General features: G+C 39.4%; 1 protein-coding gene across 1 annotated transcript in view; it reads right to left on the bottom strand.

Annotated features, from left to right (window-relative positions):
- The window catches only part of FMN1 (formin 1), a 264,605-nt gene that overhangs the window by 187,746 nt on the left and 57,245 nt on the right, over positions 1–19,614 (bottom strand). Inside the window, 1 exon segment of the mRNA XM_033108537.1 lies at positions 718–1,451. Coding sequence (XP_032964428.1) covers positions 718–1,451 — 734 coding nt within the window.

Genomic DNA, 19,614 nt, shown 5'->3' on the forward strand with positions numbered 1-19,614 from the left:
TCAAATTTGTTTGAATGGAAGTTTCCAAATAACCGTACTTTGGGGCCTTACAGACTTAGCTTAACAAGCTATACAAATGGAAGGTGCTTTTTAGCTATCCACACCCTGGCACTTTCTCTGATGGGGAACACGGTATAAAATGTAAGGGCACTGAACAGCTAGGGGAAGCAGAGTTCAAGCAGAGAGTTTATATTTTAAGACTCCCTTCTGACCTGAAGAACTGATGACTCAGCTATGTCTGTTTTCTGTTTTGTTTTTTATTGAAAAATTACACATACCTGTTAGAAACCAGACATAAGGTTAATGATACCATCGAAAGACAAGACAGGTATTCTAAAAATCTTCAGTGAACCTGCAGCATAGATTCAGGCAATGTCTTTATGATTACTTGCTAATTGTAGCGATGTTGGAGAAAGCTCTTAGACCCGGACTCATTTCTGGTCTGTAAAATGGAATATTTATCTAAAGAAGGATCTGACACCGAACACATCATTTCTCCCCAGGATCAATCCATATGAAATGCAGATAAGACCTGGTGGAGACAGACATTCTCCCCCCAACACTCCCCAAAACTTTGTTTATCCAGGGCATTCACTGGACCACATTTGAGAATGAGTGCTACACTATGCAGAAATTAAACTGGTAAGAATAAAACATCACTTGTGCAAAATTCTGCGAATTCACGAGCTAAGAATGGGCCAGGGGAGTTGAGCTTACCTCTTATCACTTATTTGTATTCTAGTCCAATACAGAGGCTTCATAGGACAACTGGGCTCAATGGCTGGCTTCCGAGGACACTGGCTAGAAGAAGGGCCGACTCCAAAGAAGAGTCCAGGAGGAGGTGGGGGCACAAGTCCTGGGGGTGTTGGGCCAGGAGGAGGCCCCCCACTACTGGGCATAGCGGCTGAGTTAGGAAGTGGTGGGGGAGGAGGAGGAGGAGGCCCAGCACTTGGAGGCAGAGGAGGTGGCGGAGGTGGTGGCGGAGGGACTGGTGGCAAAGGTCCAAGTGCAGGTGGGAGGGGAGGAGCGGGAGGGACGGCTGCTGGTAGGGGTGGTGCGGGAGGGGGAGGTGATGTCTTCTGCTGACTTGGTGAGACGCCTCCCACAGACTGCAGCGGTGCAGGGATGTCTTTGTTGTCATTTGGGGGAGAGAGCTGGCTTAAAGAGGAAATAGTTAGCTTTTTGGGTATTATTGGGTTACTTCTGGTCGTCTTGCCTTCACCTTCGCAGGGTTTGAGGAAAGTCTCTCTGTCTGTCTGGATGCACACATTTCTGTAGGTCTTTGGAGGGTTGTCGTCATCGGTGGAGATACACGCATCTCTCATCTCTTCACATCCTCCTCGCCATCGGTGTTCTATCTCGTGTTTGAGGTTTTCTATGGTTTCTTCTAGTCTCGCTGTTATCACTGCATGCTCACCCCGGATATGAAAGGCCTGAAGTTCAAACTGAGCCTGTGCGGTGGGAAAGAAAGTAAAGAGCTTACAACAAAACAAATATCAGAAATAAAAAAAATTCAATACCGTCCCCATGCCACCACAGCGCAGCCCACATAAACGCAGGGAAGTACAGAGACGTTCTTTTGAGAATCCAACAAGGTGTAAATTTCACTTTATGAATTTTCCAAAGACTTAAACAGTTGGAGAAGCAGAATTTCATCCAATATGAGCTCATGGGGAATAATTATCATGGATTAAGGCTTAAAGTAAAATGGTCATTCAAGAACTTTCACTTGGTTTTAATATCAAACACAAGACAAAACTTTTAATAAAGGTTTGAACATGTTTGAATGTATCTTTTATTACTTTTGGATTTGGTTTGGAAAAACAAAATTTTAAGAAAAAAATTAGATCTGGAGATCCTTCTGGCTTGCAGGCTGCTGTTCTCACAGTCTTCCTTAGAATGTCTCCTCTACATTCTAGAGTTTCCGGGTCAATACAGCAGAAACAAAAGGTGTGAGTAGAAACTATGACGCACACGTATTTTTTAAAAGTTTCCATATCAAAGCTTCCCATAAGCATTTTTGTCTGTTTCATAATCATTCACAATATAACAATAAATAAGCAATATAAGTGCATAGAAATTGAGAATATTAAGATTTGCTATTTTTCTCTTCTACATACCCAGCATTTTAAACTACGTTTTATGACACTGGTCTTTTTAATACTTATCTTGTCAGTCATTTCAATGCCTTGAGTATGTAATTTTATACTTATTAGCGCAGAGCTGGCATACGCCCAGTCACGACCTCACCCACTTCCCAGCATTCATAGCCAGTTAGCCTAATACAGTTAACTGGGACACAATCAAATTTACAATTTTATTAGCATTTCCCAAATCCAATTAACAGTAATTAAATATTTCTGGTGCACATATTTAATTTCTGCCTTCCCCATCAGATTATAAACTCCACAAGATGACATCAGGGACAGTACCTGCCTTCATTTCTGTATCCCAGCCGGCAGTCCAGCAGGTACATAGTACAGAAAAGACGGATGGATAAAAACTACTGCAATAGTTATATTCAGTGACTGTCCCAAGAGTCTTCCCATGGCTAACAAAACTCTCTTCATTATATAATTTCAGCCTGGAAATATCTAGAATACCAAAGTGTATACAAGAGCAGATCCTTTTTGCACTGAAAAGGTAAAGAAATATTTTTAATGGCCTAGTCAGGGAAGGTAAAGAAGACATAGGAAGATTATTTACTTTCATTAAGACACATCTAACTATATTTTTTCCAGGTTCACCTTTTCCCTAAATAAACCAATCCACAGGTAACTATTGTCAGTAGAGCCAGAGACAGTGTTTTTCCAAAGCCAATCTTCTCATACATGGACATGGCAGCCCCAAGCCAACTAAGGAAAGAACTGGGGAGTTCCAAGCACCATCTATTTCTCGTGTAGCAAAGAGGGTGTGGTGTCTGCATTCTGGATTCACACTACTGGTACCTGGTTCACATCTTGGCTTAGCGACTTGCTAGCTCTATGACCTTGGACAGGGAACTTTGTATATTCAAGCCCAAGTTTCCTCAAGTGCAAAGACAGGATAGCAGTGAACCATCTCTAGGGTTTTTATAAAGATACAACGAGGTATTTTCTATAAAGCAGAAGGCATTATGCTTGAAACATAGTAAGTTCTGAATAAATGTTACTGTTAGTTACCGTTGCTCATGATAACATTACAGTAAGAGACTAACAGATCTCCAATCATTCTTAAAAATTTCCAAATAATGCCACCTTTGTGGAATGATGGCCACAAAACTAGGAAAAGCCTTCGCAGTCAGGATAAACAATGTACTAGAAATACAAACGTTTACCCAATCTTTCATGAGTTCTACTACCAAATGCCTGAAAGTAATTTCAAGCTTCATTCAACTACGTGATCAAGATAATCTTTGTTTCAACATCCTACCCCCATCTCCAACTCCGTCTCCCTCCCTTGCCCTCCTCCACCCATATCTCAGCTCTTATTCCAACCTTAAATTACTCATCAACCTTTTAATTTCATTTTAGTGACGACTTCAGTTCTGCCACAGCAAACTAACTCTTGTTGTTCCCAACTAACTTTCCTCCAAGAAGATTAAGAGTCAAATAATATTCACGAGCCAATCATTATACTCAATCTTCAACTTCTCAATAATACGAAAAAGTTGCAAAGACATGTTCCACAGAGAAACTTTCTCTTTATTACACAACTGGCCTGTATCTACAACAAAGGCCCTGCTCCCCACCTCTCCTGCTTTCCACCTCTCAACCACCCATCTTCTGAATCTGTGGAATCTGAGGTGTATGCCTACGTACCATTTTGGTGGCTCTGTAAGGCATTTGATTAAAGTATTGGGCAGAGTACAAATTGAGAAGGTTATTTAACCTTTCTGTACCTCAGTGTTCTTGTAAGTAAAATGGGGATGACAACAGAGTCCACCTGACAAGGCAGTGATGAGAAGCAGATGAATTAATCTATGTTAATGTATGTCAATTGACATATATACATTTGGAACACAGTAGGTGCTATATAAGCGTGCTATCATTATTATTGTCTCTTTGCTGCCTGACAGGTCACAGAGGCCAGTGGCCATGTCAACTTGCTTTCGACTCAGCATGCTCCCCAGTACCATGTTGTACCCATTTAAAGCAAAAATAAAGGTATCTAAATCCTTCTTCAATCCTTTCTAGTTGTCACCCTTTCTTTCTCACCCTACCTTTTTTCCTGCATAGCAGAGTTTTTTGGGGAAAAAAGTACAGAACTCTTGCTGTATCTGTTTTTTTTCATCCATCTACCTTTCAATCAATTAGTTGGCTTCTGTCCCCACTGTCTTATTGAAAGTTCATGATTTGAGCGCTACATTTGGTCAACACTCTTCAGTGATTCTGTCCTCTCAGCTGCATCGCTAAAGTTGACTATTGGCCATGCCTTGAAATTCTCTCTGCTTGCCTGAACTTCTGCTACACCCTCTCTACTCACCTTCATTTTCCTCCCTCTTCTTGGCTCTCTCCAGTTAATCTGTGGATTCCTTTTCCCTTATTCATCCCTTAAATGTTGTTCCCCAGGCCTCCTCCTTGCCAGTTTTTCCTTCTCTGGGTCAGCTACACAATCTCTCTGGGTCATCTGTGTACTCGTGTTCTGTAACTTCCAGATTGGTACCTTCACACTGTAATTCCAGCGATGCTCTGGACTGGTCTCCCTCCATATTTCATCAGCCACCTCAGACGCCACATGTCTGAAAAGGACGTCACCGTTGCCGCACCTTCATCTGTTCCTCCTCTGAAAGCCCTCCTTGCACTTAACGCACCGTCGTCCTCCCAAGCGTCACATCCGGAAATCTGGACGTCATGCGGGAGCCCTCGCTCTCTCATTCCCAACATATTGCTTTTCAACGAGTTTCATTCATCTCTTGGATTTGTTCCTTTCCCTCCATCCCCACTGCCGCAACTTTTCATTGGGTTCTCTTTATTTGGACAATGGCCAGAGCCACCTAATTCATTTTTCCCATCCCAGGTTAGCCCCATTGGTTCCACGAGGATTTAAAAAAAAAAAAAGCGGGTGTTTATTCCTTTAAATCCTTTCAAATTGTGAAACTTACAGACTGACACTGGAAACCTTTTAGTGTGCTCTTCTCATCTATTTTCTGCCAACTTTCTCCACGTTAGGCTCCTGCCCCTCCCCCAGATACGTCCTGGAATCCAGTCTTACATTATGTCTTGCCTTACCTAGGACATGCACTTACATGGTGGTCTTTGCAGGTGGTGTCCCCTCTCAATCCTTCCTCTGACACAAACACCGAAGGTAAGGGGACTGACTACTAAGCACAGATTCCATGAATGGCTTTCTCACAAACTGTATTCACTGATAGGAAGAATTACCAAATAAGAAGGAAATATTGAATTTCCTTGTACTCCATATCAATACGCTGAGATTATGGTAAGCAACGCTTCTGACCATTAAGATTTAAATGGCCCACATAAAGAAACAACTTACCTTTGCCCTTCCCTGTTTCACAACCCCTTTGATCAGTCTGATTTTTCCTTGGTTGTGTTCAGAAACTCAGCATGACATACTGTGTTTCCTGGAAAATAAGACCCAGCAGGACAATCAGCTCTAATACGTCTTTTGGAGCAAAAATTAATATGAGACCCGGTCTTATTTTACTATAATGGAAGATCCAAATACCGGGTCTTATATTAATTTTTGCTCCAAAAGACTCATTAGAGCTGATTGTCCGGCTAAGTCTTATTTTCGGGGAAACACAATAGTAATTCAAAGTGATCAAAGTAGTAGCACCCCATTCATTTTGCATCCATCCATATCCTATCAATTATTGCAAATTGTGCCTGGCTCTATTACCAATGAAGAATCTCAAGTCCAGGCACACCATGATTTGAGACCTCGGGAAAACTGGCTTTTGACCACATTTTTCATTCTACTTCCTGAGTATCACTTCTACTTAGCACATGGAAACCATGTGCTGTTTCTCCTCCTGTGTCTAGAGCCAGATCTAGAAGGACTGCTCATGACTCTGTGAATCAAACACAAAGATTAGAACTTTCTGTTGGAAAATCATGTACAGATAATGTTTACTTAGGATCCTGAGAATCTTTATGAAATGTCACGTCCAGGTCCTTACATCCAAAATTGCAACTAAGGCTGGGTCAAGGAAACAGAATGCTTTTAAATCCTATCGACTCTCTTTCCAGTGCTTTTTACTTTCACATTGAACATGGTGCTTGTACATGGAGCCAAAACAATACAAACCTTTCATTCTTTTTAGATACATGTTCTTTAGGACATATGAAGCATTATGGGTTTCCCTCTCTACCGTCTCTGCTAAAAAAACTTTACTAACAACTGTCACCCCAATCAACTTTAATTAAAAAAAATAAAAACCTGTTTTTCTGCATTTATCCCAAGATATTATTTGAAAAGAGATAGGTGCTGAGGTTTGACATCTTTTCAGTCTTCCCCAAGTTTCATCTACCTTCCTTTGCTTATAACTTCATTGCTTCTATTTCTTTCATTTTTAAACACATCCTCTTCCCACCTGCAATAGACTATGTCCATCTCCTTCTAAGCAAGATTCAAATTCACAACCTTTAAGAGAGCAATTCCAATTAAATCATTGTTGAAATCATCCCTTTCCTTCACTGGCACTATTTTTATCTGTCTACAGTAGTGGTTCTCATTAGAAACACCTAGAGAGTGGATGGGCAGGGCCCTCCCCACAGGTCATCATCATTCAGTTGGTCTGAGATAGTGTCCTCACGCTGGTATCCTTAAAGCTCCCCAAGAAATTCCAATGGGCAGCCGGAGTTGAAACCAACAGTAACTGTTCTGGATCTTTCTTCTGCTCTAAACACAGCTGAGAGAGTATGATACCATGATGTCATGATGTGGATTAGTTTTGGCAATCACTTTGACTTGGGTCATTTCAGAATCTCCAAAGTAACATGTGTTATTTGAAAAAGCCCCTTCCTAATTCTGATACGTCCCCATAAGGGGAGTATCCCTCCGTTAAGCACATTGAGACTAGTTATTCAACATAACAGATAAGCCTAAACTCTTTCCATGCTACTCGTTGGCTGTTTAAAACCTGGCCTGTTTACTTTTCCAGATATTCTCTATACTTTCCCTATGTTGCACCAATACAGATTTAAACATATAACCAACTCCCACATCTTCATGCTTTAGCCCATGCTGTTTCCCTTATTTAAAACACCCTTTCCATTTTCACCTAGTGAAAGCCCCAAAGGAAAATTCAGTCAAATTCAGCAGAACCTTCTGGCTTAAACTTTTCTTAATTCTTCTTGACAAAAGTTTTCCTTTGACTTTGTTGCCAAGGAACTTTCTAGGTTCACATTACACGATAGTCATTTATGTTTATCTTCTCTGCAAATCTAAAAGCTCCAGGCAGTTGGGGACCATGCCTCTTCGTGTTTGAACTTCGAGAACATTGCACACTGCTTGGCTAGTTAGTAATCCATAAATGCTTATTAGATTGAATTATTTCATTAGCTTTCAATATCAAGACTTCCTTATGCCTCTGTATTACCCGCCAAACTAGACTGGAAGTTCCATGTTTTTAAAAAGAGGGAGACATTTGGTCCCCTTCCTCTTTGATAGTCTTATGCATAGTATAAACTGTGAGATTTCATAGTTGTTATTGCCTAGAAAATTCAGATAAAACATTCAGGCTTTTTCCTTTTTTTTTTTAAGTGTGGGTATTTCTAAAAGTTGATCATATTTAATTTTAACAATTCAAAATATTTCATGTAGATCAGTGTTCTCTCTAAAGTAAGCTTAAAGGCTGTTCCCATAAGTATAATAAACTATCTAGTAGAATTGAACCACATTTATGATTCTAATCTCATTAGGATTTGGGCTCCAGGCAATTCCCCCAGGCTCCTCCGGGGCAGGTTCTCTCTTCCCCTACCAAATCCTCATTATTTTTTAATATCCTCCACATTAACACTGCTCAGAGATATCATCAAAGGAACACACTGTACTGAAACCCAAGCAACAGAGGGAGACTTTTGCTTGTCTGGTCCCCACAAACATGTCTGTCAAAAAGAAGGTGGAAAAGTGCCTACTGATGAAAGACATCGTGACGGTGCCAAGCACTGTGGAAAAATCATCCATTAGCATTTTGTTGTTATGAACGTTCTCTCCCAGGGGTGCTGCCAGGGCCAGTAAAAATTCAGGTTGTCTGCTGTACAACTTGAGTTAAGTCAACCTTTTCCACGAATTCTTCCAAATGCTACATTCTTAAGTTGGGGAAAACAAGATAAACCCCAGGAACTGTTTAGAAGCAGAGTGAAGCATCAGCACTTCAGAAAAGTGCAGTGTGAGCCGAGGGAAGGAAAGGAAAATGGGGCTTGGGAGCATGAAACACCTCAAAGGGAAGGGATTTTGTTCTTACAGAGTTCCCAGGTAAGGCAAGAAGATGGTGACTCAATGGCTTTGGATGTAGGCAACCTGGCTTTTGTTTTGTTTATGAAGGTTGCATCAACGTCAGTAACTGACTTATATTTGCTACTGTGAAACCAAGTCTCTGTTAATGAAAAGAATGGCATTGGGTTTGATAAAAATCCCATAAGTTAACAAGAGCTGGCTTTAATTAACTATGATGGATAAATGTTTTTGCTTTTACAAGAAATAAATCACACTGTGTTACAACTAAGAGGCCATCTCAGGGACACTCGGAAACATGAGGCATATCTGATATATCACTGCAATTGGAACTTATTAGGAGGGACAGGAAAAAAAAATGAAAATAGAGAAACATGGTAGGAAAAGAATGGGTAAAGAGCAACCAAAACATAAAATAGCACTTAAGTTGACTCTGGAATAAAACCCAACACATGCAATGACAGAGAGTACAAAGTTAAATTACACACATGTAAAAATGGTGCTCTCCCCAGTAATCATCTGCCATGCTGATGTTCTGACAAGATGGCAAGAGAAATGAAACCAACATGGAGTGAGTGTGCGGGGTGCCTTAATTCACTCCTTGAAACTCTCTCTGTAAGGCAAACATCCTGGAAGATGTGTTAACTTACATAAGACCATAACTTGTACAGTGACAAAGGAATTTGAATCCTGTTTGATAGGAAAATTCATGCTCTTTCCTCTTTACCAGTTTGAATGGATTCAATCGATAGTAGCCAAAATAATAGTTCATGATTGTTGACTAACAACGTGATATACTACCTATGCATTTGTATTATATGAATGCACATAATTATGGCAATAACCTGTAAGAATGCTGGTATTGTAACTGTTTCCCAGATGAAGGGAGGCACAGAGAAATTAAGTAAATTGCCAACAAGATAGACTCAAATTCAGACCTTTCACGCTAGTCTAATGCTCTTTTCACCTTATCACACAGATCCTCAGTAATGAATAATCCTTACCATTCAATACTGTTTAAGAAGTCAGAATGCCAACAGAGAAATAGAGGGACTTTCTAATTAAAGATGCTTCCTTTAAAATATTTGCCATCTGTCCTTCTGGAATCATTGAGTAAATGATAGATCTGAAGTTTTTTGGTTTCCAGGCAAGTTGTGTGGAGAGGGGGGTAGGGGGTGGGGCAACACTGGCCGAGGGTCAAAAGATCTAGGTTCTGCTCACAGTTTTTTCAGTCAATTTTTTTACTTCCTGCAATCCTGGTTTTATTAATATCTAAAATGAGAGGTTTAAAATACTTAATCACTAAGGTTTCCTCTAGTTCTAAAATGCTAACAATTTCTACACCCAAGACTTCATCATATCTCTTTCTCTCAAAACTTCCAAAATACAGCTCTGCTCATGCAAGTTTCTTAAGGATGTAAGAATAGTATTATCTAAGCCATATAAAGAAAGAGTCCCAATTCTCATTATGAATGCAAAATACACACAAGGCCAAACAGACTTATTAAGGGGCTCTGAAAACACACCAGTAGTTCAGTATGCAGTTCAGATAAAGTTGTGAATTGTTTTTGAAATGTGATAGTTATTACAAGTATTCAGGAATATACTTCAAAAATAAGCAAATGTTATGAACAGTCATTCAAGGAAGTAGTGGGGAAGTAAAACAAACGAAACAATCTTTGAAATCTGGACTGAGGTTCCTACCTGGGAAACAAAACAAAACAAAACAGGATTCTAGCCAGAGTGCTTTTGTGAAATAAAAGAATAAAAAAATCATTATTCATGGGAGATTCTGGTAACATTTTATTTCTAAGTTATTAATATCACTAAATATTGTGTAAGTCACAGAATGGATATACCTGGGGATATTCATGGAAATGATTTTCAGACTTCAATTTTCCAAAAAAGTAATTCTAAACCTAATAAGCAAACCCAAGACTGCACATTTCTAGGAAATGAGCCAACATCCTAATTCCTTCTCTATTAAGGGAGAGGACTTGGATTTCATGTTGTATTGTTATTATCACTACTGAAGCTACAGCTAGTCCAATAAGGCATGTCTGACCTGCTCTAGAGGACATGTGAGCATAGAAGCATCAGGTAGTAAACGCTGGTCCTTAATACTGTGACAAACTGAGGTTCTCCAAGTAATTACAGCAATCACTTTAATATTTCTTTCTCGACTCAGGCATTGTCTATGAAATGACACCATACTATGGTAAACGCCCATAGTTTTCATTTTGAAAACTGTGAAATGGATCCCTCAATGGTGCTTGTTTCACATACTCCTAACTTTGTTTATATGTTAATTGAAAAGAGATAGGAAATGAAAGATGCTATTAGATCACTTAAATAGCATTGTCCAATGAGAGCAAGTCAGGAGGGGTCACTTGAGTTCCTTCTGGTATTAAAAGTAAAGATGAAACTTCCATATAAGACTATAGGATTACTGAACAAAAACAGTTTCCACATCTTTACCAATGTTAGAGTGACAGACTGTAAACAAGTCTTTGTTATATCAAAGTGGATGAGATTATGGTCTCTCTGCCATCTAATATTCAAACAAACTTTGATGAATATCTACAATGCACCAGGTCTTGTGAAAAGTAAATTAAGCACAAGAACTGTATGATTTCACTCACATGTGTGATATCAAACAAGAAAACAACACATGAACAAACACAAACATACAAACACACACACACACACACACACACACACACAAAATGAATAGACCAATAGACATAGACAACAGAATGGTGGTTACCAGAAGAGAACAGGATTGAAGGGAGGACAAAGAGGGTTATAGGGGGTCAATAGATGGTGTCAGAAGGAGACCAGACTTTGGGTAGTGAGCATACAATGGAGTATACCGATGTCATATTATAAAGTTGTACACCTGAAATTTATATAATGTTATTAACCAATGTTACCCCAATAAATAAAAATTAAAAACAGAAACCATCCATACTTCGAGAAATTCACATTCTAGTTGAGAAGAGGTATTTGTGAGTTATTTCTAATTTTCAAGACAACTGAGCTGCATGGGTTTTACATTATTCTTAATCTTATTCTTATTCTGACATAACTTTTTCACTGACAACTGAAGAAAACCAAAGAACATATAGGTCAGTTTGTCCAGCAAAGACATCCCAGATTGTCTGTGGTGCTTTCATTATACAGTAACGAGCCAGTCCATAACTAACACTCATAACTAACCTCCTTGAATATACTCTCATGAGTAAGCAAGGAGATATTTGGCTTCCTACCTTAGTATTTGAACAAATGACCAATGATGTGTGCCTAGGCCACAACCACCTTCTCCTTGCCACTTCAAGTCTTCCCAGGGATTAGTCACTTGATAAATCTGTCATTGAATGGGTTTTAAATTATAGGCTAATCGACAGGGAAAACAAACAAAAGGGTTTATATGTGTTTTTCATTAAGATCTGGGCTCTGGCCTAGGATGCCTCCTCTAGAGGAAGCTAGGAAGGGAAATGTCTTAAATATCCAAAAATTGCTCACCCCAGCCAAAAGACGCACTCATTATACAAGACATAAGGTGAAATGCCAAAAAAAAAAAAAAAAAAAGCTTACAAAATTGAGTATAGTCTTCATTCTCTAAGTAATAAACCCAAGGAGAAATATTTTCTACTATAATTGGACAGGCTGGTTCAGGTAATGGAAAAACCACTAAAATAGTGGTCAGAATGCCTGGATTTGGTTCAGCATAAGACTGCTGTAGGAACTTAAATATGCTTCTTATCTCTTTATCTCTGGCTTTTTTTCTTCATCTGTGCAACAAACAGGCCAGAAAAAGATCAGGAGGCTTACAAACCAGATTTCTAGGGATCCATGGAGGTATTTCAGCAGTTCTGCAAACACTTAGTTTTAATGTTATTGTAAAAGGATATTTAACCTTTAGTCCCAAAAGTATCTAAAGAATTACCTATGTCTTAAAGAGACACAGATATCTGAAATCCCTAAGGTAGAGGTTTCATCTTTCTCATCAATGCTATAGCATTTTCACTCCTGTGGCCCAATTTCCAGCAATTTCTCTCTCTAGGTCACGGCTGGAAGGGGTTAGTGGTAATCATCTAAGATGGTCCTGCCACGTCCCACAGCACCTAACATTGCAGCGATGTGAGAACACAGCCAGGGAGTGCGTGGGTGACTCCTAAGAGTTCCCAGTGTCAGGCAGGATGTTCCCTTGCCTGGAACACTGTGCTGTCTCATTTCTTCCTCCTTCGCATGGTCTATTTTCTATCACATTTATGATGAGTCTGATTTTCACATAGTAGTTGATCAATAAGTGCTTTCAGGGATCCAAGGGCCTAGTTTTCTGCTCTGTAAAGAAAAAGGACCTAACATCTTCTATTCCTAGGCCAACTGGAAGAGTTTTCTTTATTAGGGTTTTGCTTAAGCCAGCCTCCAACGCAGGGATCAGAGTCTTAGGTTAAAAGTGCGCCTTGGATTTACAATAGATTGGTAACTTTTTTCCTTAGAGAGATACCACCTATCAAAACAGTCTGTTCCGCAGTGCAATTAGAACAGTTTCCTCCTGTACTTGCAGGGTCTCCAAGACACAGGACGCCTGTTATCCCATCAGTATTATAAGCTGCAAATTCTCTCTATTCTGTCAAATGAGGATGACATTACCTGTCTTGCTTCCTAATAGATGTATGTCGTGGAAAGTGAAACTCAGAACAAATTGATACTCTGATGGAAAAACACTGCCGAGTTTATATAATATTGGATGTAAGGAACAGTAACTAGCTGGATTTACAGTACATTGTCAGTTGGAAGTACTAGCACAATTCATATGTCTCCTGTGTATAGGTTTATATATATGTTTAGATGGTGGCCTAAGAGAAAAGGGTAAACACAATGTGGTTAAATAAAAGTCAACCTTTCTTCTAAATAAATTACATTAAGTAGGATCCATATATCCTGAGAATGCACATTAAAATAAATGAGCATTGTATCATACAACAAAAACTACAATACCATTTATGTCCAAGACACATTGATGTTTACATCAAAATTCTTCTATTTTTTCCATATCCATCGATAGGTACCTCTCTTGCCTTTTTACCCCTCCCTAAAAAGGTACTCAAGTCCTTTCTTCTGACCTCTGCCCACCCCCACAATAACCAGAACACTTGCCTAATTCTGCCACCCTCCTCAAGATAAAAATCTCCCACTGGTCATTCACAAACTTTAAAAGATATTCAGTTACCTGCTGTCTTTGCATCTCTACCATACTCTTTGTGTAATTTCTCAAAAATCTGGTTTACTCATAGATCACCACCATTCTACTGAAAATGCTCATGAACAGCCCTCATGGCTTCCTGTGTTACCCAATTTGGTCGTTTTTTTCCTCATTCTCCTTTGGGACTCCACAACTGAACTTGAAAATGGCCTCTCTTGCTTTCTCTGAAAAGTATAAAGCCCTGATCCTGTTCCTACCTTCATGATTCTGCCTACTGATGCCTTCTCTTCCTCCTTCCATCTTCTAAATACATCAACGCTATGAGGACTCACGTTTTTGTCTCCCTTGTTCACTGATGCATTCCTGGAACCACGAGGAGGGCCTGGCCTGTAACAGGCACTCAGAGAGTTGTTGAATAAAGAAGTTTTCCAATGTGCTTAGCCAACTATTAGAAGTCTCCAAAGTTATAGTGCCTGTGACTACTTAGCAAAAGGAAGAGAAAGGGGAAGGAATCCCTGAGAGGTGCCCGTGCAAGGCCTGTTACATATGTGATCAAAATCCTCTGATCTCTGTGATTACTGCTATTATCCCTCAGTGAGGTCCTAGCTGATGAGTGCACAGCTGATGGAGACCATACCCTTTCCAACAAGCCTCATGAAATTCTAGCACTCAAAAGTCCAAAGTTACAGGTCTATCTCCATTCAGACCTGGTAAATGTGTTTCATTCGGGGAACCTCCAGATTGAATTACTTTACAATACGCACAGAGCCTAAATGAGAGTTGACAAATGGACGGACCCCAAATTAATCAAAGTAAACATGCTACACCAAAGACATTCACAATGCCATCATTGTGAATACACATGCTTTTATTGGTAAGAATTTTTATAGTTTCAAATATATTTCCATTTCAAAATAATTGAGGCACCCACGGACATGTTTTATTTCATGTGCATCCAAGTGTTATGAGTTATTTTCCAATCTTCCTTCACTGGGACAGACACCAAAATGATTAGAACAGGGGTCATATAAATGCCTGGATCAACAAAAAGAACCTTCCAACTGCACCCACGATAATGTGGGTGACAGGTTTATTTTTCATAATGGCTAGGCTCTTTTTGAGTTTCTGTATATAAGCAATAAAGCTTATCAAGCATCTCCAGTTATAGATCTATCTAAGAAGAGACAGAAATGTTTCTAGAGCTGTGCTTGCTTTTATTTGGAATATTTGCAGTTGAGGATGTATGTGCTCTGACAGCACGCAAGTGATAGAGTTCGTCCAAAGCACCTAAGCTCATACTCTTGAAAACAAAGGGACACAGAAAAATGGTCATTTTGAGCATCGAGAGAATTCTACAACTTCCTGACCATAGAGGATCAATACCCATCTTTTGTAGAAACAGTTTTGGCAAAGTATCACACTGATTTATTTGAGCTCACAAAGATCTGATGTAATATTTAGAAACAGATCTTTTCTTTATGTAAACATAGATTAAGAAAAATGTAAATCCCTCATCTACGTTTATTTTTTTTAAATAAGGATTTTAATTATATATTTATAAATCTAGGGTGTGCAATGCCTTAAACAGTTAAGAAAATAAATGGAATTTGGCAGAACATTTGTTCTGATTACTAGATGTTTAATGATACTTGGAACACGAAGATGCATGTGAAAGTACACTCAAGTATGATGCACACAGAACAGCTTGGAAAGGTTCAGATCTCATTTTGACTTAATTCTTTTCTCCTGGAATATAGACAAACCACATTCTTGTTTTCCTCCCCCACTCTTCCCTCCCCTTAGCTTCAACCAGTATATTACTTTTGATTGATACTCATCTCCATAATTTGTGCTTTTTGAAGGGATAATTATTACAAGAATTACATTTTTCATTCTCTTCCAGTAATTGGAAGATATGAATTTAAATCAGTCTTCTTATTTCCTAACTGATCAAGCATGGAACATAATTCATGAAATGTATCCAAAATAAATGTTTAACTATTCTATGCAAAGTTGAATGTCGCTTCAAATTTAGTTTGACAGAGGGTTGTAGATGGCTGAAAATTTTTCTCCCCAGCAATTTTTCTATTTTAAATGTGACAGCTGCACATATAATAATGTGAAAAGACAGGGGCACTATTACCTGAAAGCTCATACATAATTTCTTCATAAGGCATTCAAGTTATTAACTAAATATACAGGTTAATGAGGAAACAGGGCCAACTATATGACATCTATATCACTACATACCTGCTGTGGTGTTTCATACCATCAACATGCTGCTTTCTCATGGACTGTGTCTGCCCGCGACAAGAGTGTGTATGTGCCAGTTTTGTGTCAGGCACCCTTCATGAAAAAATGAACTCACTCAAGTATCCATGCCAGTCATCCGTTCTAAATAATTACAAACTACTTATACTCTAAATATTTAGATTACTAGGAATCTCAATGTTGGACCATCACCTTTCCCTGACTGAACAGAGCAGAAGGCTTTCTGATTGCATGTCCTTGAATACAGTATTAATACACATATGAAACAGATTAGAATGGTTGAAGTGTTTGAAAGAAAGGAATTTTGATTTTTATAAAGATTGGCGTGAAGATCATTTTTCTTCGTCCAAATTTACTTTGTTAAACATACCCCAATCTCAACTGCAGTTGCCAAATATAAAAGCAAATGCCTATTTTCTTCCAAATCACTTTCTTTTTTATATTTTTCTGTCACGTGTTTTTCAGATTTTTGTATCAACATAGCACAGGTAAGAATAAAAGACTAGAATTAAATCCAAACATGATGGACTTATGAGGAAAACACTGAACAGTCCAGTACTAAAAACGGGGGCTCATAAAGGAGGAAAGATTTGTCTTTCTGTTTCTGGGTATGATTGATTTTAAAGCTGATTTTGGGTGGGCTTGCTATGCAACCCCCCGGCAACATTCACAACTTCTCAGTAATGGTCTTTTGTTATGGGCAGTGCTTGGTTGCAGGTTTGGGAAGAAAAATGTAAAATTGCTCCAAGAGGTATTCCTGAAAACAGGCAGCCTCTCAGTCTCTCCACGTTTTTGTGTTTTTTTTTAAGACAATTAGTTTGCTAATGAGCAAGGAGTGAGTGATGCTGTGGAAGTCCAGTGTTGGAGGCCAGTTCACAATAGAACAGTCAGTCTGGACACTGATCCATATCTCAGAAATCTAGAAAATCTCATTGAAAATTATAATATAATGTCTCAAGCTCCTATTTATAAATGCTGAAAGCAATTCTTAATCTTGCAGAGATAAAGAGTAAGGAAAGAAGCAAAAAAGTATTAGACAAACCGTTTGACCTTAAAAAACAACAACATTGAAATTGAATTAAATACTTGGAAGAGGTAGCCCTATTTTCCTCCAATTGATCTGTACGTTCCTAAAAGAGCCATGTTTAATTTTGTCCGTGTGTCTGAAGACTGGTTTTAAACATGTCATTTTAAACCTCAGATTGCATATACTCAGTACCGCCAACCACTATGGGCTGCATGACAGTTTTTCTGCACATGACTTAATTACTGGTAACACTTTCTCCTTTTTGGCAGAGCCATCTCCACGTGGCTTAAGTGATGGAACACTGGATTGGGACAAAACCCGAATTCCAATCACGGTACTTCCATCAGCTGCCTACATACGCTTGGGCTCTATTACTGCCAACACGTAGTAACCAGAAGGTAAATCTCAATGGGTGGTCGACTTCCTAAGCTATAAGGACCCCTGCCCTGTTGGGGGCACATTGCCTCCCTATTGGGGGCACTGAGGAAGAAAAGGTTGAGAACCATTAAGCGTGATTCTAAGATCAGCTCTTTCAGCCCTTAATTCCTCTATCGAATGAAAGGGTTTACAAATTATCACAAATTCAAATGAATCTATGTTGCTTTAACCTAAACTACAAATGATCCCTCACCATAAGCTATCTATACATGCAACATCTGATAAATGTACACCTAAGACAACAAAAAACAATAAACACCATTTTTCCAATAGAAAAACATAAACTGTAAATAAATATCTTTTAAAAACCTTCTGGAAACATAATTCTCCTATGTCTCTGAATTTGAAAAATACCGCCTGTAAAATTGCTTTGGTTTAAACCCAGTTTCCGTTACAGAGAAAGGAAAAGGGGAAACCAACTGGTGGTTAATTTATGCATTAATGGATGTATTAATGTGATGGCAGACTCAACCGTTTGCTATTTATTGAAAGTTTATGTCCCTCTTGTGCTGGGCACTGGGGTTGGAAGGAAGGGGCTGCACCCTGACTTTCGCGATTATAATATGAGAAAGAGTCTACTATGTTCCTAATCTGGTAGAAAGAGCCTGAGGTTTCAGAGGAGGGAGCCTTGGGAAATCAGAGATGGTTTCGTGTATGATGAGGAAACCTTGCCGGGCCACAAAGGATTGGCAAAAGGTAGAGTAGCAGCAGACTGTGAGCAATCCAATTAGAACAAAAAGGCAGCGTGATCGGAAAGCATAGGCAAACAGTGGAAGAGAAAACAAAAGTTACAAGAGAAGGTTTAAATACCATCATAAGGACTTCGAACTTAACCTGACCGGGACTAGTGAGCCACAAAAGGTGTGTAAGAGAGAGGAATGACAATCTCTAAGTAATTTGTAGCATGGCTTGAATATAGGCAAGATATGGTAAAGGCCAAATTAGAATGATCGCAGCAGGGTGCCACGGAATGAGTGTATATAATGGGCCACGGGGCTAAAATTAGCATAATTTGGCAATCAACTGGATGCAGACGCCGAGGGTGGAAGAGTTGCCAAAGATGCATCTGAGATTTTTGGCCTGGACTTCTATGAGAAAAGTGGAACCTTACCTATATAGGGAAGCTACTCAAAGAGACGGTTTGTGTTGTGTTTATATTGGGTGGTGGGAAAGTCAGAAGAAGATAAGTAGACAAGTCCTTTCAATCCTAGGATTATAAGAATTGTTGATGCTCTGGCTTTGGAAATTTTAAATTTGAGATACTCAAAACATTTCCCAGTGTAGGTTTTCCAGCAAAAACTCAAACTTTCCTGGAGCTGGAACTCAGAAAAACATGTGAATCCAAATAATTGGGTCTAAAAAGCCTTTACGTAGAAATAAACTTGCAGCAGTAAGCGAAACCTCTAAGAGACAATGTTTAGAAAGTCTGGTAACTAAAAGCCACCTTTTGGAGGGTCACATTTGGGGGGTACTGCAGAGTCAAGGATAAGGGACAGCAAAGAAGATAAACACACTCAGAGGAGGAGGAAACACAGGAGAATTCAGTGTCTCAGATGTCGAGGGAGGAGATCAAGGATTTCAGCACGGACACCTAGACTCAATGAAGACCGATAGGGGACTAACAGCACTGGATAACAACTTCATCTGTGGTCTCGGCTGCTTCAGTACAGCGGTAATAGAAAGCAAGTGGTGGGAGAATCGGCAACCCGTAACTGCCATTTGAATGCTGCGCCGGTGAGGGGAGGGATGGAAGTTTTCAGAAGCAGTACAGTCAAGCTAAGGATTTTAATGTAAAGGGCAGCTGAACTAACTTATCATTAGCAATGGGGGGAGGCACCTGCCAAAAAGGGACCAATGAATGAGAAAAAGTGCAGAAGAGATGGGAGGGGATGAGATCAAAGAGCTCAGGTGGAAAAATATTAGGTGTCTGAGTTTCTTTTCCCATGCACGGGGCCAAAGAAATAAAAGTGTCAATAGTCTATAGACAAAAGTACTCCGTTAGAAAGTTTCTCTTCTTGTCTTAAAAGAAATGCCGCCCTTTTTCCCCCAGAGCTAATTCAACCTCATCTCACCCTCCTCCCTATTCTCAAGAACAATTTCTTATCAACATGTTCCTCTCTGGTCAGCTCTCCACGTTCCCTACTCAGGTCTCCTGTTGACAATGCAGGACTGGCTCAGGCTGGTGCCATGCCTAATCTATGCCTCGTGTGTATCTGTTCGGATTGCCGGATAGCCTCTTCACAAATACCACCCTCTGTAATCT

Source organism: Rhinolophus ferrumequinum, chromosome 6 (genome assembly GCF_004115265.2).
Source record: "Rhinolophus ferrumequinum isolate MPI-CBG mRhiFer1 chromosome 6, mRhiFer1_v1.p, whole genome shotgun sequence".
Lineage (NCBI taxonomy): Eukaryota > Metazoa > Chordata > Mammalia > Chiroptera > Rhinolophidae > Rhinolophus > Rhinolophus ferrumequinum.